The sequence below is a fragment of the Haemaphysalis longicornis genome, unplaced genomic scaffold (genome assembly GCF_048455015.1).
Source record: "Haemaphysalis longicornis isolate Haplotype H1 unplaced genomic scaffold, Haemaphysalis longicornis Haplotype H1 scaffold_1, whole genome shotgun sequence".
Lineage (NCBI taxonomy): Eukaryota > Metazoa > Arthropoda > Arachnida > Ixodida > Ixodidae > Haemaphysalis > Haemaphysalis longicornis.
The window spans coordinates 314,407,245-314,429,449 of NW_027526203.1; the positions used below are offsets into that span (position 1 = coordinate 314,407,245).

The 22,205-nt window shown below is 52.1% G+C and overlaps 1 protein-coding gene across 1 annotated transcript in view; it reads left to right on the plus strand.

The window, feature by feature from the left end:
* Positions 1–3,277: 3,277 nt before the first annotated feature.
* LOC144150545 (glutamine synthetase-like) overlaps positions 3,278–22,205 on the plus strand; it is a 31,718-nt gene continuing 12,790 nt past the window's right edge. Inside the window, exon 1 of the mRNA XM_077682161.1 lies at positions 3,278–3,640. Coding sequence (XP_077538287.1) covers positions 3,517–3,640 — 124 coding nt within the window. The 5' untranslated portion in view covers positions 3,278–3,516. The remainder of the gene's footprint in view (positions 3,641–22,205) is intronic.

Sequence of the window (22,205 nt, forward strand, 5' to 3'; positions counted from 1 at the left end):
CTCAGAAATCGTCTGTATTCTGCAAATACAGACCAGCCCTGCAGTCTGCAATGAGTTCTTCGCCACGGACGTAAGGAGGACTTTCGAAAGCAATGCACTAAGAGTATACCGCCGAAGAAGGTCACCATGTGGTCTCTCAATTCCATACCATCCAGGTAGCGCCAATCGGGAGCGAGCATACCGTATACCACGCTACTCATTCTTTGCGTGGCGAAGCCCAAAGCGGGGAATCTTAGGTTGAAAGTTTCAAGGACACAATACGTGCGCTTTTTCGCGAGTTAACTTCATCTGCGTGGAAACATCAAGACATTTAAAGCGTGCGATTCGATGGCCTTGACTACTTGCGCCAACTCGAGCGGATCCCTTCGGGCTGCTGCGATTAAGTACCCTCCTGTTCCACTTGTGGTTAGGTTTATAGTTTACAACACCTATTCCTGTATCGTCGGAACGGCAGCCAAGTCCTGTTGAGAACCTGCAATGTGGAAGAAGCAATTGAGCCTGCTCTATTTCCTGCCGCATTGTCACTTTCACTTTTAGTGACTCGATCGACTATGTCACTTTCACGTCAGGTGGACCCAGTCACAGTTTGCATCAAAAATTTACCATCCCTTCCTAAGGAAAGTTGAAAGTGTGTCCAACCTTCGCTGCAAGTGCGTCCAGTCGATCGTCAAAGCTTCACAGATCCAAATTTCAAACGGAGAACGAACCCATCCGACGATTTTGCTTGCACTAAGTAAATGCATCTACGAATGTATACCGATACGTGGTTGATGAGATAAAGCTATTGCACTCCTACATGATCGATGCGTGCATTGTCTTATCTGGAACCGTTCCTTCTTCGCGATTTTCAAGAAGCCGTTTTGACACAATGTGAAGCCGGTTTCACGCACGCGCCGCGTGTCCAGAGATCCTATCAAAGCTGTTCGGTCGACCAACAGGTCTATGGGCAAAGGCATCAGTTTTTTGACAGAACGTCATCGGTCCCACTGGGAAAGCTTTCGCTTCAAAAAGTTGTCCGGAATGCCACGCCGAACTGATATTCCAACGCCGCTCAATAAATTTAGGTCATTTCGGCGCACGGATGTTTTTGCGGTCCACAGACATGTTACCCAAACGTTTGGACTGAACGGTAGCGAATGCTCAGGGTAAAATGCGCGTGGATCTGCCTTCCTCACGTACCAGTCTTTCAAAATGCGGCCGGTCTAGATTTTCTTTAGGATAGAGTTCGCATCATTTGCGCATGCGCCCTTTGTATGAATCCTTTTTCTATCTCTGTTTACGGCGGATACAGAGTCCCACACTGGCGGTCCCAATTAACGAGGCGCTCCCCTCTCCGCCTAGCCCCATTGCACGAGCGTTGCCCGCTAGCGTAATCATGCGATGATGACTTTCTCTGTTTTAACGAGCGCTGTGGCCTCAAATGGGCGAGGGATCGAAACGTTTTCGTTATTCTATAATTAGGTTCATTTGTGTACACGATGTCCAGCTTTTCGGGATAAATTGCTTTACTTTCATGATTTCGACGTTCTCTTAGCAGCATACTTAAGGTATGGTGCTACCAGGTTCCTCAGCGTTGAACGCAATCATGCTTAATTTCATGGGCAGCACCTCTACGGGTAGCACCTTTCGTTGACTAATTGCACGAAAACCTTGCTGCATACAGAACATGTCGCCTTCAATTAACGCGCCTATTAGATACCTGGAAGTATACACGATATATCAGAACAGGCTAAGCATGATGGATGTTTAACATACCAGTTATTATTTGGTCCATGTTCATATGCCAACGTTCGTGGATGATTTTTGCTTTCGAAGCATGTTTCGTATATATCTTCAGGCAAAATACCCACAGTGATGTAACACCGCACCAGACCTTCGAGCTCTAACAGCCACGTGCATACAAGAGGCTTGCCGCCTAAGCAGCTCAAATCCCGCGTACGTGGACGCCCGTGCACTGTATCGGCTGCCTGAGTCGAAAAGTGTTTCGCCCATGCCACAGCGCACGCACAAAACAGAATCACCTGAAAGTGTGGGCAGCATTGCCATGCGAGTGAAGTGCGAAACTGTTCGAATCATTTGAGAGCCGCGTATGCACGGTGCATCCATGCGGCAAGAAAAGTTTACCCTTTTATGCCCATGGTTGTGCCATCGGTACTTCAGTAACTCTGGTGTAAATGAGATCAACGCATTCCTGCCGCCTTGAAGAAAACACTATAGTACGCGGATATATCGCCGTGTTCACTCCGGCGCGCATTATCCTTCGTTAACCATGTGCGAACATCCCGAAATTTTAGTCGTCTCTCCTCTTTCTCCTGCAACGTGGAAAGGGGACAAAGGAGCGCATACACAAATATATGAACATATATGTATGCACATACACGCGCGCGCAAGCAAGAACGAGCAGACCTCTTTTTTTTTTAGTACAAGATCCAAGCATGCGCGTTGTAGTATGATGATTAAAAAATATTTGCCTTATGTGGTCACCCAGTTAGAGATGTTTCCGATTTGTTTTGGGCCAAATTATGAGGTTTTCGCCAAACTCGTCCATCGGGCATTTGTGCGCATTAATTGTTTGAATAGTTCAGCGGTGTGCAAGGGATAAAATTTTCGGAGTGGCCTGAACCCCCTCCCCCCCACTCAAAAAAAAAAAAAAAAACATTCCAGGGAGGATATGGTAAGGAGAAAAAAGTGAAAATGCGAACAAATAAAATAATAATTTCGAACAAAAAATTGTAACGCATTGGGCGTAATTTTACTTAACCTTTTGACCCTGTTATATTTTTTCTCTAAGTGCCATTGCAAAATCACTGATTCGCATGTTTAGTGGGTGCATCACTCGATATTGAAAAATGGTTATCATTTGTTATTAAATAACAGAGACAATTCATTTGTTCTCTCCCCCAGCAGTGTGGTTTTCGGGGGGGGGGGGGAGGGGGCACGGAAATTTCGCGAGGGGCGAGCCCATCGGCCCCGCCACCTTCCCCCTTCCCCCTTGCGTAAGCCACTGCAATGGTTCAAAGGAGATGGCGAGATGGCTGGTCTATTACGTGGTGTATAGCGCATCCTAAAGTCGACAACTCAATGACTGCGCAAGTGCAGCCCAGACACTCACAAAAGGTTCGTTTTTCGAAGCGCGAGAACTCGCGCCAACTCGCGCTTGTCGCTCCCGCCGCCGCTAATAGCAGCGTCAGAGCGCCGGAGCCGCCGGAGCTGCCGGAGCCGCAGCACCCTCTGCCGGCGAAGAGCGCCTGTATTCCTCCGCGTGCTTAAATAGTTCGGCCGATCGCGGCTCGCGCATTTGTGACTCTCCTCCGCTGGATCCGGTGTCGCCACTGCGGCTGCCTCCGCTGTAGCATTTTAGGCCCTTGCCCCTTCTCTGCGATACGTTGGCCGCCGCTTAATGCAGCAGTCGTGAGCTACTCGGGCACCTTGTCCCATTGCGCGCTTTATTTTCCGTGTTAGCGGTACCATAGCTTGGAAGGAAAGCTAATTTTTTTTTTTCATTTCCCCGAAAGAATGGCGTCGTCAGCACTGAAAAAATCGGGCCGCGCCGTTGCCGCGTTGCTTCGGACGCAGCAGCGCGCATCACTGCCTGCGGCCGCTGCGTGCGGTTTCAAGACCAGCTCACCTACCATGTCAGGTAAGCGAACTGTTCTGCACAACGTTTTTCCGGCGCGATCTACTAGCGAGTGACCCCTACGCACGAGCAAGTCGGTGATCCTCCAGTGACATATGAGAGAGATGCCTCAAAATTCGTCTGCTCTTCTCGGGCTCGATCGGGCCCGTTAGCATTGCGGCTAAAGTGAAGGAAAGCTGAATTTGTGCGTTATTTCAGTGAGTAGCCTCAATAGCCATTCTGTCCGGTAAACTTGTATTGTTGTCTAGAAGGCTGCGAGCGCCAAGTCTAGCTTGCTGTCTGAATCGCTAGCATGGGGAAGCCCGTCATGATGTGTTCGCTTCGAGATGCGGAAGCGCGCGGCCGGGTGCTATGGGGGCGTGCCGACCTTCCGTGCGCTAATGCCTCTTCACCGTGCGAGCGGCACGATTTGCGCTTTATGCGCTGCTAAAATCTGGACGCCCTGGGTGCATAGTAGATTAGAAGCAGTGGTGTTTAGGTCCATGCTCAGCGTGATCATTGCCACAGCCGGAGGTATGCGCGCAACAGACGGTCATAGTTTGATGGGTGGTCGGTGCGAGGTGATTTTGTTGTGTCGTTGCATCAGCTGCAAGCAGCATCATACGGACGCAAAGAACAGAGTGTGACCTTGGAAACTTTTTTTTTTAATTGCCATAGTATGCCCTGTGGCATGGCTTAGAGAGTCCTAAAGATACATGTTCGCACCAGTTTCCCGGAGGAAGTCCAGAAGAGAGCAGTGGTGGAGCCCCACGGCCATAGCTGGAAATCGGGGGGGGGTCTCCCAGGATGCAGGCCCGTGCCGCAACGCTGGTTGCCTGTGCCGGCAGATTTTAGTTCGTGGTCACGCTGCGTGCATGTTTTCAGCCCCTGGGCTAGTTACGTGAATGCGCTGTGCTTATCTGCTCTCGCTGCTTTAGTAGTCATCTAAATGCGCTCGGGGGCGCTAAACGTGGTCGAAAAACGTAGCGAAATCATGAAGTGCAGCGCAGTGCGCAACTGCAGTTCAAAACCTTCATTTTTACAAGCGCGATCGAGCAGCATATTTAAGTTGACTCTCCATAACTTGTCCCTTCGACCGTTCGTGCTATCTAGTTTGGGGCTTTATCATAAAGATAGGTATACCGCATATTGAGGCTGTTTCCAAGCGCTTCCGATCGATCTGGACTCTCTCTGTACGTGAAATGTGGACATTTGTCGTTTAGTTACAAGTATTTTGCGTTTTTCAGTGGAAGCCGCTAAGCACACATGCGCAGTTTTTTCTCGGTAACTAAAACTGCACATGAGTGTATTGACAGCGTAGCAGCATTTCGCCTTCGCTAGAAATTCACTGACACTTCTTGCGCTTATCTTTGGGATGACAAGCGCAGCGAAGTGATTAGTATTTCATTTTTTTCATGACAGGGCTCGAGAATGTGAAATCTGGCACTGCTCGTTATTAATCAGTAACTACGGATAGCATATTGCTGTTTTTGTTTTCAGATCTTTCTGTTCTAACGTTCGTTAAGAAACCAGATGCGTTAGATCAACTCGAGCGTCAACTGAACTCGTGACGAAATACGAATCCTACGTCCGTTGCGCAAGAGAATTTTCCGATTTGTACTACCGCGACCAAAGCATAGCGAAAAATTGTGCTCCGTCGAAGAAAAGTGTCGAACACTCGGCATATGTCGATTTTTTTGCCTCCGCGCTGCTCTGAAAGTTGGTTTGTCTGGTTTTCTCGCTCCCTTGAGTAATGTTTTCTCGGCTCACGTGATGATCCAGTCAGGTTCCGCATCTCCTTCTCTCCGTCCCATGTCCGATGGGCGCCTTCCATAGTTTCCGCATTATACTAACTAGAAAGCTCGTTTTTTCTTTCTTTTTTTTTTCCAAATCGGGCGGGCTTGATCGCTAGCACGAAGCGACGTCCATTCGTTACGCTGTGCGTTGGTTTTGCGTAGACTCAGAAGAGGAAATAGAAATCTACGTCAAGATGTTTTGCTCGACCTTTCCTCTCGGAGCTCAACCTTTTAAATCGACAATTTTCGTGTCTCGTCATGTCAAAGTACGGCATGTATGAAATTCCGCGGGCTCGTGCTGTATAAAGATTTTTTTTTACCTAAAAGAAACTACGAGAAAAGTCTTCTCCAGCTCTCGCGTTAGCACCAGGGGAAAAAAATATCATTCGATGTTGCCACAACTCGGTCAAACGGAAATTGCCGCTTGTAAGGTATGTTCGCGTACCCTGATGCCCCCTCTTTTTTTTCATTGTAACAGCGGATATTAGACGGGAGGCAATAATAAGCAGATGGGACGGAAGACTGCTCCCAACTGCAGCAGGGACGCATGCGCACTGACTAAAAATCTCATTCAGCCTGTTCTTTTGGCCGCCGTGGCAGGACAGAATTGCGGTATCATTAAAAGCCAGCAGGTGGTAGACATACAAGCGTGAGCTAATGCGTGCGCCATTTCACATGCGTATCTCGATTGCGCGTGTCTGCCCGCGCGTTTTTGTTGCAGCTATTAGCCAACGTCCCGGGGTTGCATACCTCAGAGTCTCTAAGTTTGTTTTGTCCTGCATAAGCTGGATCGTATTGTATGGTGCCACTCCAATAAAGTTCGGAGTTCAGCGTCCGTCCGCACCTGTGTGCCGCGTAATTTGCGCGGGTGCAGTGTACTCGTAGCACTTTTGCGCCTTCCGCGCTGCTGTTTTCTGCGGGTCCCTTAGTATCGTGTGCCCTGTATTTTCGCCCTTCCTGATAATTCGTTCGGATCGGCCACTCCGCGATCAGCTGTTGCAGCCCAGAGGAGGGCCCAGTGTTTGGCCTACGACTAAAATTGTCAGGGCCAAGGCTGCTCGGGACTGCACTGAGGTTCGCTATCGCAGCGGCGGCGGCAGCAGCTCGAACGAGGCGCGCCGCGCGATAGTGCCGGCCGGCCGATTGTCCCGCGGCTTCCGGCGAAAGGCGGCGGGTACCCGGCCCATCTCCTGACAAGTCTTCGCAAAGAAACCGGCGCCGCAGCAGTGCACAAACCGCGCGGCTCTGGACGCGCGCCAAGCGGCCGGCTCTTTCGTAGCGCTGTTGTGCCCTCCTCCGAAAGAAAGCTGCAGCATTGGCGACCGCGGCGTAATGAGCGCATCTGGCGCCGAGGCCGCGCTTCGCAGAATTCCGGCGCATGTTCACGCGGAGGTTCCGGTTTCGACGCGAGTTGCTAGGCGCCGTATTTTGGCTGGACCCGCGCGCTTCTCGAATTTCCATTGCTCCTCCCCCGCAGCAGCGGCGACGGTGTGCGTGGCTGCAACGCTGCACATTCGTAGTTCCGCGTCCCGGAAAGCAAGCGGCTATGCTACCCGCCTCGGAGCTGCTTCGTTGTTGCCCGTGATGGCGGTATCCGGTAGCTCGTCGTCGCCGGGATTGTTTCTGTCAACTGGGCTCGTTGCCGCGCGGCTTTTTCCACCGGTCGGCCCGGCGCTGCACGAGCTCGGCGGCGTCGGCAGCTGCTCCTTCTGCAGCTGACTGTTCGCGACGTCGCTACGCACGTGTGCGTGACGTCTTCTCCTCCGAGAGGCGACCAAAGAGGGGGTAGTAGCAGGTGCTTCGGCCGCGTGTTTGGAATGCGTGGGAAGTGGCCCCCTTGGCAACTGCCAGGTCACCTTGCGCGATGCCCCGCGGTGAACCCTTCAGCGAGGCGTCGCCCGCCATCAGCGCACTTTCTAATCAACGCCGTGTGCGCAGCTGCTTCTCTGCGTTCTATCCGCTTGTCATTCCTTTCGTCGTGCGATTTTCGCCCCTCTCTGTACCCGCTCGTGTGCGCGGCTCACCAGCAAGCATTTTGAATCGCGCCAGTGGATTGTGTGCAACGGCGTGCACTGTCGGTGCACTCTGCGTCATGCGGGTCCCTACCTCGCCTGTGCCCCTGTGGAGGCAGCGCGTAAGTGAGGGTCGGCAGGGGGCTGCAAAAGGGGCACTTGCACCAGCCCCGCCATCATACTCTCCTCCCTCAATGCCCCCCTCAAGACAAAATCCTGCCGACGCTCTGTTTGAGGCTGCGCCTTTTACAGGCTGTCAGCCTTTATCGATTAACTCCCCGCGAGTCGTGTTCAGCTGGCGCGCGTTAGATCTGACAGGGCAATCGCGGACTGCGTGGCCCGCCCCAATGAATTTTTCGGTGTCCCCATCTTAATTTCGCTCTTTCCGAAGCCTGGGTGGTCTTTTCGTGGGTGCAGAGGCAACTCCCCGAGTTCGAGGAGCATCGAAGGGGCGTGACCAGTTTTAAGTTTTTGCTTTCTTTTCATACTTATTCCCGAGCAAAGACTAACCGAAGACTGGCCGTGGAGTTGCGCTAGCGTGCGTGCGTCTTCCCGCATCGGGAGCCGATTACCGGAGAAAATTAGCGACACGTTGTTTGGCACGGCTTGAGGGGCCGCCCGAAGTTAGGAGTCTCCCACGAGCCTCCCGAATCGGTGCTGAAACTCTGCACTTTGGTTGGCGTTGGGGAGTTGTCGCAAAGGTACTGGAGTTCCTAGTACCAGTGGCGAGCGAAGGTGGGTGTTTATCGCTTGAAACGACCCATACGAATTCGAAGTGGGCCCCAGGCCCTTCGTCATTCTCCCCCGTTCTTCACGTGAGCACAGTTCCGAGAGCTCGGCTGAAACAGCTGGGCTGAAAGCAGGAAGAGTTTTTTTTTTTTTTTTCTCTTTTTTTTCCCCTCCATGGCAGAAGCCATGCTTGCTGCCCCCGAATTCCAAGGCGCGCGCACATGGCCCCAGTACTCTTACTGTACCACGGTGCGTGCTCTGCCAAGGACACCCGGCCTTTCGGGGCTTTAACGAACTGCTGCAAATGCCCGCTACCATGTCAGAGACCGGCGCGGCGACCGCCCTGGCACACTGCCCGTTCGTCTGGTGCCGCCCTTATTTCGTGCCTCCCCGGGGCGCGCACGTACGTTTACTCAGCCCTGGAACGGCACTTTCTCGCAGTCTCCGTTCGACCGGTCCTCGCTTCTTTCGCGCCCAGGTGGTGGCGTTTCCAAGGGCGCCGCCGGGGAAGCCTCCTCTGACGTCGACGCTCGGCTGATCGGCCACGTCACGGAGCCGCTTATCGCAATTTCTCCGACCGTGTCACTCTGGAAGCATCGCTGTCTTGGCAGCAAATTTCGTTAAATTTCAAGCGATATAACCATTTAAGACGGGAAACGTTTAATAAAACCCCTGTGTTAAGAGATTTTGATATTTCATATAATTTCCCATCGGCGGGGAGAGCCCGTTGCAAGTGACCTGCGGGGGGATTTTGTGTATAGAACAAAGCCCCAACCTTCCGCCACCCCTCCTGCTCCGCCTTTCCTCCTCTCCCTCCCACTTGCGCACGCGCGCACGCACAGCCTTCTCTTGGGAAGCTTTCCCGGATTCGCTCTGCCAGAGATGTGCTCATCCGACTCTCCCCTCGGGGTGCACTGGGCACGGAGAAACAGCGAAACCTTCCCGGAGAGCGAGTCTGGCCGCCTCCGAATGGATTCTTGTTTCTCTTGCAAGCTGCAGTCGAGACTTCTGCACATCCTCTGCCTCCACTTCGCGTGTGTGACGTCAGATTAAAGGAAGGCGTGCACTGCAATCGTACCGCTTCGAAGACCGAAAGCCCGGGGTCGCCAAGGTTTTATTTTTGATGGAGGCGAAATTCGCAGACCTGTACGTGATATCCGTAGCCTCGCACCACGCCGTCCTTCGCAGTGCACATGCACCTTCGTCGTGTTAACCGCCTCAATTGGAACCTCGTCCCTCAGCTTCGAGACATTTCCCAGGTGTAGCTTCTTTCGCTCCCCGTCCCTCCCTTCCTCCAAAGATATCAGTGTTTCGCGTACCCGCCGTGGTGGCTCAATCGCAGAGGCGCTGTTGTGCCGCTAAGCCCGAGGACGCGGATTCGACCCCGGCTGCGGCAGCCACTTTTCTGATGGAGGCGAAAAGCAAAAACGCTCGTGTGTCCAAGATTTCTGTGATCCCCGGGTGGTCAAAAGCAATCCGGAGCTCCTGACTACGACGCCCCTCATATCCCGGGTGCAGCTTCGGCACGTGAATCCACGCAGTTTCAATTTGCTCCGCGTTTCCCCCTGTGGCCTCGGAAGTCTCGTTGCATGGCCTCTGCAACCGTCGGCGATTGGCGGTTGTTATGCCTCAATAGTCCCGGCCATTCTCTACGTTGGCAGGGCCGCCAGTCATTATGCTCACTTCCGCCAGAGGCATAGGGGAGTCTTTTTGAGACGCGGGCCTTCCGGGTCGCATTACGCCCGTCTTGAGGAGCCGGCTTCCTTTCGGGTTACTGGCACGCGCAGTTATGCCTGCACGCGGAAACTTCACTCGTGCACCACCCGAATGTGCTAGCTGCACAGGCGCAAAATCCCCCTTCCACGGTGCGCTGGCCATTGTAGATCGGGACCTCCCCCGTTGGCACTGACGGCTATCACTGCAGCCAGGGCGTTGCTCCGCTCGAGTGGCGTGCACCCATGCCGCGTTGTGGCTGCCCAGCCTTTGAGCAGCGCAAAGTGAACCCGCAGAGAAAATTCCGCCGGTCCGAGGAGTTGCGACGGGGCGGGACTCCCTTCTCGCTTTATGTATATGTGCGATGTGACATGAAACCATCTCCGCTCAAAGATAGAATACGTGCATGCACGCATGCTGTCATACGTTACTTCTGCCCGCATTAAGCAAAGAGGCGATGAGTTCTGTCCCGGCACAATCGTACCCGGTTATATTACATTAAGCCGAAAAACAAAACAAAAAAAAGCTACGAGGGCATGCACGTGATCTAAGCTCCTCTTATGAACAAACACTTCCCGCCGAGCTGTGGAAGCGTGTGTGGATGGGCAGTTCGTCGTTGCTGCCAATGGCATTGGGGAATCGATTGTGAGCTTCTCACGGCAGCCGTCATGTATGCCAATCCACCTGAGTGGGTATGTGAGAACTGTGGGTGAGCATGCTGTCGTCGCAGGCAAATGTGCATGGGTGGACCAGCCGTGTTCTTCTGTCTGTCGTCGTCATTGACCGATCCACCTGATTGGGAATGTTAGGCCCGTATTCAGCCTTAGCCTAACGCCGAGCCAGACAACGGCAAACTCGCACGTCAAGCTTCTGATACCGGTTGACGACATTAGACCTGAAAGCGCTAGCGCTAGGCCGTCGTTTGCAGCCCGTGGGGATTTGTATGACTGCTACTCGCCGCCGCTGGGCTTTTGTGGACAGGTTCTCTCCACGGGGATCTGGGGCCGCAGCCGAGCCCAGCGATGCTTAGGAGCCAGCCCATTGTGTCAGTCGGTGAAACAGGGGAGCCAGCTGGTTCGTCTCGCGTTTACGTCGATGGCTGCCGTACGAGCGAGCTGTGTCATCGTGCAACGCGCTGCAGGCGTTGGAAACACGCCACTTGCAGCTGATGTGGGGAGCGCTGGCGTGCACTCGAGCCTGTGGTTGGCAGCAACGAGGCGCGGCAGCTGAGCCCAGCGCGCGAGAAACGAACGCGGTTTCTCAGTCCTCGTCTAAGCGCTTTGCTCACTCACTCCGAGAGGCATTGTTTACGCGTGATTTTCGGCGAAGCCTGCAGCTGCACTGTTTTTGGAGCCGTGTCAACGCCCTCCGAGGAATCATTAACGTTCAGAAGTTTAACAACCCCTAGCGTATAGGGTTCGAAACCCATCAGGACGCAGGAACAAGGTTCGACAGTTTGATTAGTCTCTTTACGAACAACATGCGTTGCAGTAGGGTGACTGACAGAGGGGTGTACGTTTTCCGCCATGCTACTCAGTGGGGAAGGGGGAGAGGAGTGTGAGGTCGCAGAAGCATAGCAAGAGAACTAAAAAAAAAAGGCCGAGATAAATAATGAAGGGATCAATAGCGCCCTGTTTCAGGGATGCGAGTACAAAATCAACTGTCCACGCTACGCAGATTTCAGAATCAAATTGGGTAACGTATCTGGATCTGGCGCCGAGTTTGACTGTTTTTTTTTTGTTTGTTCAGGGTCCCTAAATAGCTAATACCAGTATCGAGCATGAAATTGGATACGCTGCACACAATGCATTCCACGTCAGTATCCCAACATCTTCCAGAGACAAAGCAATAGCATTAAAACAGTTTGATTTATGTTTCAGCAACCAATCGATTTTCATAGTAACAGTTGCGCTAATTTGCGTTAACGGAAATATGCCAACGTACTCTCTCCTGTTTGACTTGACAAGTTTGCTTGTTAATTTTAGATGTTCCTTTATCTAAAAATATTATGAGTTACATTGAGCGCCGCACTTCAGTGTCTTGTTCAGTTTCGGTAAGGGGCGTTTTTAGGGTTAGCTAATCTTTGGTGGAGAGTCTTCGGAAGGGCCTAAGGATCGCCAAAAACGCAGGGCCGGAGAATATACACCTTGAGACGAAGAGCAGGTCATGCCAAGCGGCCATTAAAAGGAATATTGGGAGCTCGTAAAGAAAATACGATTGGGGGGGGGGGGGGGGCAGAATATTTTAGTTTGCCAGAAAATAAAACTACGCGTAAAGGCAGCAAGCGGGCGACGTAAATGATCAGCAGGGATATGGAAGGTGGAAGATGGAAATATCAGCCACGTTGCCGGTGATAGCAACGTTACTATGGGTTGTATTACCATAAATCCCACAGTGGGGGGCCCGGTGGGTGGATTCTGCTTTTCGACGAGACTCTCCCGTCCCCGTGCTTGGCCCGCCTTCAACACGAGTTCAGTCTCTGTGGCCCAGCTGCGCGATCCGACCGAGCACGTCTAAGCACGGCTGCTGCTAAGCACGGCTGCTGCGAACGGGCTGCACTCACACTTGCGCCCGCGGAGGACGAATCGGCGAGCGTTTGTGCGCCCGATCGCAAGCTCCGTGACCGACGCGCCAGACTGCCGCTTTCCCTCATACGTGCCGCCATGTGCGTGAAGAGGAAGCACTTACGCCACCACCTCTGCCAGCCTTGAAGCGCAGCAAATGCTCGCGGCAGCGACACGCAATTCTCTCGACATGTTCGCGTGTCCGCTTGTGTAACGGCGTTTGGGGAAACTTTACCGGTCCCGGGCTGGCGGAGCGAGTGCGCGGCGCACTGACCGCGAGTCTTGCTCCATCAACGTTCCACTGGGCCCGAGCGGTCACGCGTTCTCGCTTCGTGTTTCGCTCGCAACAGCCGCATATATATTCCCGGCTCGTGTCCTTGGCGCCCAGTGCTTGTCCGAGCCATTGCACGTTGCCCGTGGCAACGCCTCGCATCGTTCGCGCGTCCTCCGACGCCTGCATCCCGGAGGAGGCGCACATTTCCACTTGCATGAGATGATCACGCCCGTCTTTCCGCCCACCCAGCGTTACCAGGAGAAACTTTGGTTTCACCGCTGTCGTCGGCGCCTTGCTCGGGGCCTGCATGGTGACACCAGCAACCCCTTCTGCCGCTGCCTGGTTGGGAATCGCTCTTCCACCGGCGTGGCGCAAGCTGCACTTTCGCAGCGACCGGCCAAGTAGCGAATGCACTCGAGGAAGTGTCGCCTTGCGGACAGGCAACGGGAAATTTCAACGACCGTTCTTCATTAAACTTTTTGATGGCCAACAACTACTGAAGAGTTCAGTGACGATAGTTTCAACGCTCATTTGATTACCCTAGTGACACGGAGCTTAAAAGGCCGACTAGTCCAACGACGTTTATTGTCTATTACAGCGTTGTATCTCCTCGATTACAACCTGCGAAGATGCGCAGTCGATTGTTGCTGCGAAGCGACAGCAGCCTGCGCAACCTGCGATTGTTGCTGCGAAGCAACAGCAGTCGATTCGCAGCAAGCTTCAGGCGTTTGAAACAGTTACGGAAAGCTACATCGCATGCTCCGCAAGCATTTCATAATCTGGATTTTTTTTTTTTTTTTGCAAAGCTTTCTGAACCACGATTCGCCTTGGTCGTTTAGGCGTTATGCGGTTGAGGTCAAGGTCGCGGGTTCGACCCTCGGACGCGGCTCCTGTATTTCGTGATGAGTGCGAAATGCAAGAATGCTAGCAGCGTGTGCGAGACCTACAATTAACATGTATAGCTGTAGCCGTTCACTACAGTGCGCCTTAGCCGAAGTTTAAGTGATCAGACAGGTGTAAAAGTAAAGTGCATGCCGTTCATAGGGCCAAGGCATTATGTGATCACTACAAGTTATATAACACGGCTTCTTTTGTTGCGACGCGTATTATGAGAAAAAAAAAAAAAAAAAAAAGACAGCCTGGATTTTCGCAGCATTCACTAGGTTCAACGTAACCCCTTTTGTTGGGATCAGCGCATTTGTGTGCCGGCGCTGACGGAATTCGCGTTGCTGCTCAGCCTTTATTTCCTGTCCGAATCCCTTTCTACTCATGAAATCATTCGGTGCCCACGAACGTGCCGTCAGCTGTCACTTCGAACGTGTCTGTTTGATGCCGTCCGTTTCTTTCCTCCCGGTTTTTAGTGGCATACAGACATCGTGTGTTTGAGCACCTGTGCAAACAGTCGTCTCAGTTCTGTTTTCCCCCTTTCAGGCGACGCGTGCAAACCCGGCAAGATGTCTCCTCCGCTTGTAGCGCTTCTCCCTCTCCATTCCTTCCGCGTTCGTCAAACCGCCGGGGCTCTCCTCGGCCGGCGAGCGGCGTGTGCCCCGCGGCTGGGAATAATAGCCTGCCCGCTAGGAGCGGCGCTCGACAGGCGCTTGCGCAAGGCGGTGGTCGCGAAGCGGCTTAGCACGAACTCTATACAAGACGGTTGTAGGGTGTGCACACATTTCTGTCACTCGGCAAGCCACATTAAAAGCAGATCGTGGCGTTACAGGGCTCCACACGGATTTTCCGCCTAGTTCTCTTACTACGCCTTGTCTTACACGGGGTGCGTTGCGCAAGTGCCGTAGCTGGACGTCCACCTTATTTTTTTCCTTTTCTTTTTATGTTGGAACAATCTACGGATGCGAGTTTTTAGTCAGGCCGTTATCATTTTTATTGCTCTATGTACCCCTAACCTGTTCTTTTAGCAATTAAGACTCCTTCCTCGTGGTTGTTCACTGTATATTTCTTTATATAGTTTGTTACGTGTCGTTGCGAAAATGATGAGAATTCAATGCGAACGCTCGCTTTTGGCCGACGTTGGCTTAATGTAATGGAACAGAAACCCAACATTATTTTCCCGGTAGATAATGTTCATAGATAGCATCACGCAGCCCTTCCTCCCGCATTCCTCGGCGTGCTCCAGTAGTTTAGGGGGAGAAGTAAAAAAAAAAATGGGAAACGATGTCTTAATAAAATGAGGGCTTTGCGTTTAAAATAAAACGCGTTGCGAGTCATTCACTCTCCGGTTCGTGGTCTACACAGGAACGGCACTGTTCATTACGTGGTTCTTCGCAGTTAAAACGTTGCAAATAAACCGGGTGCGTGTACCGCAAGCTGTCGCATATGCGACTGTCCACTTGCTGTTTTCAAACTTGGCGGGTGATGCTACACCGCGAGTCTCCTCCGCGGCCTCCGGATGAGGGTACGGTTTTCTCCTCCGGTGTCAGACGTCGCCCACGCGGCATCACCTATGTGGCCTTGGCTTTTGACGCTTGTAGCCGGAGTACTTGCTTACGGAAGAAAGAGAGCAGTTACAGTAATTATGACCGCAATCGAGTATCAGTGCAAGCTTTTCCTGTAGTGTTTTGCGTGTCTTAAAGCTGGTGAAGGGCTCTCCTACGCGTGCATGCGCAGCTTGTAGGTCAGCTGGTCGATTTCAATGGGAGTGGTGGCGTGCGCGTTTGAACGCCCATTTGCTTGTGGCCTTTCCATCGTGGGTGCGTCTTTTGGCATATCTGCATACGGCGGGTAGTCCATGCACGAAGGCCGCTGATCCGTCTCCGGGGAGGCAATCTGCAGGGAGCAGCCGAATCTGCATTTCCCGCCTGCCGAGTGGCTGGAGCCAACTAGATCTCGTATCTCCCGGTACTTGTTGTCTTGCCGCGTGAAATTTTCTCATCTCCGTCGCAGAGGTCGTTCCAAGTGCTTCCACTTAGCACACTGGCTCGCCCATCAGCAGCTGCAGCCCGATGGGCGGCGCCCTGTCGGCCGATAAGGCCAATCGAGCCCGCCGAGTGGCCGGTGGCAACTTCCATTCTTCGTCCGTCCGCTGCAGGGTCCAATTTGCGACAGCCTGTGGATTGGACCCGAAGGCTGCCGCGTCAGGCCGTGCCGGGCGCGCTGCCAACCCATTACTCGCGGCGAGGCTGCTGCCTTCCTCATCACGTCTCGTTGCCCAACTGGCCGAGCATCCTTCCAGCGCCGGCAAATCCTTTCATAGTGCGCTTGTTCTTTTCTGCCTCTTTTGCCGCTCATTGACAGAGACACGTCCGTGTCGTTCCTACGCGTCTGGTCGCCGTCTAACTCTCCTATCTCTGTGCACGCTTTCACACGTCTGACCGGGCTGCTGTAGCCGACCGCCTCCTTTATAAGCGGACTAGTGCCGACTACCGTTCAGTCGGCTAATCGAGCGGTTATCGTTCCCTAAATCATCTGTGGCGGTGCGCTCAATTCGCGTTTGCGGTGCTTAGTGCTGTGCACGAGGTTTCCGCTTCCGAACGAGGCCAACTCGTTTCTTTGCGCAAGCGAGCAACGCCAGTGTACACGGCGTCATGTGTATGTTTGCTCCCATTAATGTTCAGTCCCATTTAGGCCACGAGGAGCAAATCAGGGACAGAAATAGTGCGCTAGTAATGCCCATTAGGTTACCACTGTCGCTAAAGAGAACGGCGCACGGCCAAGGCGTGCTCTCGGTGGAGACTTATGGGGCAGAAATTTGGGGTCTTGCTAAGAACCGTAGCTTAGATCAGCCCAAGGAGGCACGGGAAAAAAGAGAAGTTATAGGAGTAAATTCTGCCTGCAAAATAGGCCTTGTGGAATAGGAAATGACCTCATGTAGAAGGCATCCTAGTTGAAATTGTGGGAGGGAGTGGCGTTTGGTCGCCCATGTGATCGGGAAGGGAATTCCCAGTGGGTGGGCCCACCCAACTGGCAGAACATTTCCTACGGACGGGGTGTGGGAAGGCGGGAACTTCGTGAATGGAGGGATGGAATGAGAATCGGAGGGCGAATGGTGGATCCGGTTGGAAATCGGAGAGAGAGAGAGACGTTTATTTGAGCAAGCGGATGGCTCAGTCCAGGCACCCAGACGGAAAAATTATTTTTGCTCATTTGCCTTCAGAGCAGCGCACAAAAGTTTAGGTGATGAAAAAATTGCCGAGTGTTCAAAAGTGCAATTTCCAAAAGAATCCGCATAGTTACAAAGACAGCGCCTAGCGGTCACGCTTTCCATCGTTGTTTCTTCTTTCACCGTCGGCGCGGTAAATACCTTCGAGGTCGCTTTCACCCTGGAGGACCCCAGCGTTTTTTTTCTTTCCCCAAGCAGCGCGTGCGCGTCATGTTTCCTCACAGGATCGACGCTCGTTCTCTTCCCCTTTCTTTCCACGAACCGCTTGCATCCGCTTTCAGGCCGGTGCGACCGCCCAGCGCAGCCGAGCTCCCTTCTCGGCGAGCTCATTTGTCTACCAGGAAATGTGACCAGTTGGCTAAAGTGCATCATTACTTCCAAGCAGCGCGCACACAGGCGCAAGGACACACTGAAACACAAAACACCCGCGCACGTGCCTGTGTTTTCACCTCGCCTCGTATCCCTGTTTGCGTACGCGCTGATCTGAGGTAACCATGCTCTTCGTGTCAAGCAAAATGCTCTTTCTTGGGTTATTATACACACACTGCAATTTTGGTCTCACCCGAATGTGCCAGAAAATGAATTTCAGCAGATATTACTGAGGCTCGCCAGTGGATCATTGACGTGGGTCAACACGGGTGGATCACTAGTGTCCCACCAGTGGAGCCAGAGAGGAATGCCGTACAGAAGTGCAAGCACCAGCCACCGAGCTTCGGGTTCACCCTAACCCTGCTCGAGCTCACTGCGGGCGTTGCTGGGCTGTCGCACTGGGGTCCACTGGCGCAACAGGTTGAAAATAAATCTGAATTTTTGGACACTCTGTGAAATGCGAAATTAATTACCGAATTAAATCGGGCGCTAGGGGAATTACCTGCGAGGGGTGGAATAAGCGTTGATTTTCCGCGATGGTAGCATATGCGCGGCCAGATTCGGCGTTAACCGCGCAGCGACTGTCATTTGCAAATCCGTGACGGCAGGTGGTGTGGCCCATCGACCAGTGACGTAGCCGGAAACATATTTCGGGGTGTGTTATACGTCGCCGACAAAAAAAAAAAACCTATAAGGAAATATAGCCTGCGGGCAAACGTAATTTCATTTTCTTATTTTGGTTTTATACATATCATACCGATATACCGATGCGGTGTCTGAACAGTGTGGACGACAAAAAGGTCGAAATGCGGAAGGGACAGAGGGGCAATGCACCGCTCAGAAAATTTTGGGGGGGCGTTCTGACACCGACCTCCCTCTCGCTACGTCCCTGCCGTCGACGTCGGGATCGTATACAGCATTTCTCGGGCTCGATCATTGCTCTTTCAAGCGAGTTTTTGATCATCTTGAGCGCAACCATGCTCTGACGGGCGGGCTAGTTTGCCTAGCTTAAGGAAATGTTGGAACTCTGTGCGTGCGACTTCTTTTCATGGCAGCAGCGCCACTGTTTATTTCTTTTTTTTTTAATGCTGCTGTATTCAGGCTGATGCTTGGTTTACCTCTCTATCTGTATTGGGATACTAGGAAATTTCGGCTAACAATTATACCTGTGCAACTAGACAAGTTTTCTGTGAATGTCGAGAGTTACTTCAATGACATAGCAGTAAAAGTAACCGTAAAATGCTGAATCTGCTTAGTCGTAGAGATCACTCGGGTTGAAATATTTAATTCCAAACCATTCATAGCCCCCGGAAAGGGATATTGGGGTATTATGGAGGCATTTTATAAACGACCATCGGGCCGTCGTGATTTAATTAACACTGGACTGCTTATATTGATTGCCGGGGGGAAAAGGTCTTCCCAGCGTTGCAATTGTGCATAGCTCTCAAGCCGACTATAAAAGAGCGCGATTGACTTCGTTTTTCTAAAGTTGTCTTTTCCTTTTTAATTCAGTGCATTGCAGCAAAGTCGTGCGACAGTAAATGAGCCACGTAAGAAAGCTTAGGACTATCCGTACGCGCGACAGATGCGGCCAAGGTGCTTACGCGCCATCGGAGAAACTCTTGTAGTAGTTTCCTTAAGAGACCCGCCGCGGCTCAGTGGCTAAGGCGTTGTGCTGCTGAGCACGAGGACACGGGTTCGATTCCCGGCCGCTTTTCTAATGGAGGCGAAAAGCAAAAAAATCCCGTGTGTACGAGATTTCGGCGCACGTTAAAGATCTCCAGGGGGTAAAAATTAATGCGGAGTTCTCCACTACGACGCGCCTCATTGCCTGCGTTGCGCCGCCGCGTTAAACCCTTCAATGGATCAATCAATCAACCAGTTTCCTTTTAAGAATTTTAATCGACGCTTAGCCCTTACGCGCGCGCACACACGCGCGCACTCAACGGCACACGCGCGGGCACACGCACTGCATAAATCTATACATTCAGTAGTATTACATGCCTACAGACGGAATACTCATCTAGAGGATGGGGCTGATGCGTACGTGCGTGCACCATCGTCAGCGTTCTTTGTCAAGCTCGCAGTGAAGAAGAATCGGGAAGTACAATGGAGATGCGTGCAAATACGCGCTGCGTAGCCTCTGGCTTTTCCTACGTGCTGCGAATCCTGTCGACAGGCCGCTTTTGCGGAGTCGGAATACATGACTAGTTCGCGTCCAACCTTGCTATGGAAAGAGCATCGTTAGTCGTGTGAGAATTTTGTTTTAGACCACCGCCGCGTTTGGCCTCCGTCCATCTAACTTCGTCGCTGCATGGAGTGAAAACGGCACACGTCACTACATTACGTTTGTTAATTTCGTTAGCCAGGCAAAAAACTATCCCGGAAAGTTCTCGAGTTTGCTTGCATACGATGTTTCTCGCTTGTCATTGCGGCGAATATAGATGTAATGACAGCGTGAATGGTTCCGCGGCGGAGGGCCAAATCCAAATTCAGACACCCCGTGCGACGCTCTTTCCGTGCCGAGGTTGGACGCGAACGTTCGCAACTTATTCTTACTGCGCATACACGGCTCGTCGCCAGGATCTGCCCCGTGTACGGAAAGCAACGTGCTCCGTCGTTCGTACTTGAATGCATCTTGGTAGTACGTACGAACACTTTACGTGGAGCACCCATATATCAAGACTAGTAAGGCGTCGAATGACGACCACGCGAGTTCCAATTTTATTTGTTAATTGAGGCGAGATTGTCAAACGTGCGTTCACCTGCGCGCACGTATCGTGCGCCGCGCGAGAGCGAGCTCGTGTGCCGACCCCTTTATTGCCCGGCGCTGTCGCCGGGAGCAGACTCCCCGCTGTCTGGCTGGCGTCCAAGGCGGCGACTTTTCTGAGTGTTTTTCCATCCTAGATGTGCATAGCAAAAAAGCGCGCGTAGACTCGAGCCTCCGGCCGGGGCTGTTTCCGTGTCAGCAGTGCTCGCGCGGATGACGACAGCGATGACAGCCGGCGGAGCGTTGCCCAGGGAGGCCGCGTAGGTGGCACGTGACCCCGGCACGTGAGCTCGCCACTTTGAACACGTGCCCCGCCGCAGGGCTTGCGACGCGGTGCGCACGTGACCAGCGCGCTGCGCTCCGCGCGGCTAGAGCGCGGCAGCTGCCCGCAGCGCACAGTCGAGCGCGCTCTGCGCTTCCTCCTCCCACTCGATGTGGTGTAAACAGGAGGACCGCGAGCGTTGACGCCGCAGCCGAGGGTGATTCATTTGACCGTGAAGCACCTCGCGCACGACAGCGGCCCCATGTTGCTGTCAATTCCGGTGTGCTCTCTCCACTCGCGGCCGAGGCGTGTCATCCTACGGCACGGGGCTAACGCGTAGTTTTCTCGAAAATGAAACTGTGATCTCACCCAGCTGTAGCTCCCGGCACGGATTTTCTCGACGAAGTAGCTAGCGCCCCGGAGAAGTTTCCCGGCATACTTCAGCGAACCCAGTTTAAAGTCCGTGCTTATTAGCTAAGTGTGGGCTTTATTTTTCTTTTAATTTTTTTTTCTCGCAATATGGTGTTCCGCTGGAATGGCGCTTTATTATATCAGGGGTTATGTGTATACCTGGTTCCGAGAACAAAATAATTGTCCATGCCTACGTCTGTCATGACATAACCACTGCCTTCGCCATCATGGCAGTGACGAGCCTGGAAAAATCATTGACCTCAGGAGAAAAAAAAGGACTTAAGAGGCCAGGCGAACAGTCCGCCTCACCCTGTTTGGTGCAGTTATTTCTCTTAAATATCTCTCAAACGAAGTGGAGATAGCTGCCGGTGTAGAAATTCTCCCACAAAACTTGCAGTCGCTTGAGGATATTGGGCCAGAATTTCATTTGCATAGTATATACGTTAGGATTAATGTTTGGAAAACATTTACAATTTTTGAATCGGACTTGACCATTTTGTTTTGTGTTCGCGTTGGGACATCCCGGATTACAGTGGCTCCGGCATGTGAGCAGCGCTGTTTTTTTTTTTTTTTTTTCCTGTTTTCCGGTTGACTCCTCCCCAGTTCCTGCTCTGTGCGATGTAGCAATTGATTTCCTGCCGCGGTGTCTGTTTTACTGGTGAAGGAAAAAAAATAACACCCGTGTATACAGGATTTCGTTTAAATAGGTCTGTAATGTTTGGTTCCTAGTATATTAAGACATGCTAGCTCAAATTAAAGGCATAGAATTACAAACAGATACCGTACGTATCTAATCTTTTTATTGCGAAGCATTTTTGGAATGGGAGAATTGCTGTGTGCGCGCACAGGTCATGTCATCTCGCTGCGGGTGTCTTTTAGATTAAGTTTTTAATCTGTATGCGTTTCCTTTAATTTGTTTTTGTAACAATCAAGCCACTCTGTATCCTTAATTACAAGCACGGTACAACTTCGGTTATGTACACTTTTGTTTATATCGGGCACATGTGCCATTTATTCCGGGATTCGAGCTACCGGAACCTGTCGTATTAGTTGGCGACGTGAACGCGCACAACGAGCTTTGGGGATCTTTGCGCACCGCTGCCGGGGTCACTCCTTCGAAAAGTTCCTTTACCCTCTGGAGCCTTCCAACTTAACAAAAAGCTGTCGGCATAGTACAGCAGCACACTCGCGTATTCGCACGCGATTTGGCAATTGGCTCTGTTTTTCTATTTCGAGTCCTTTGAGTAGAGGGTGGACACCAACCTATATGATCACTTTTTTGGTCACCTTTAAGTGTTTGGATAACTACTGCACAAGTTCTGTTTCGCCTAAAAGGTTTAATGCAGGCGGGGCTGATGGAATAAAATTTAAAGAATAATCACCGGCAGCTTGACTATACTCACCCATTTGGGTACTAACGGAGAATTGTAGATTCCTCGGTGCATATTTTCTGGATACTGCTGAAAAGTTGGTTCCTCAGACCTCTAGTACGACGGGCAACCTTCGAAGCACGTGGTGGAATGAATTTAAATGCCGACACGTGCGAGAGGCTCTGAACAAGAGGGTAGGCACCCA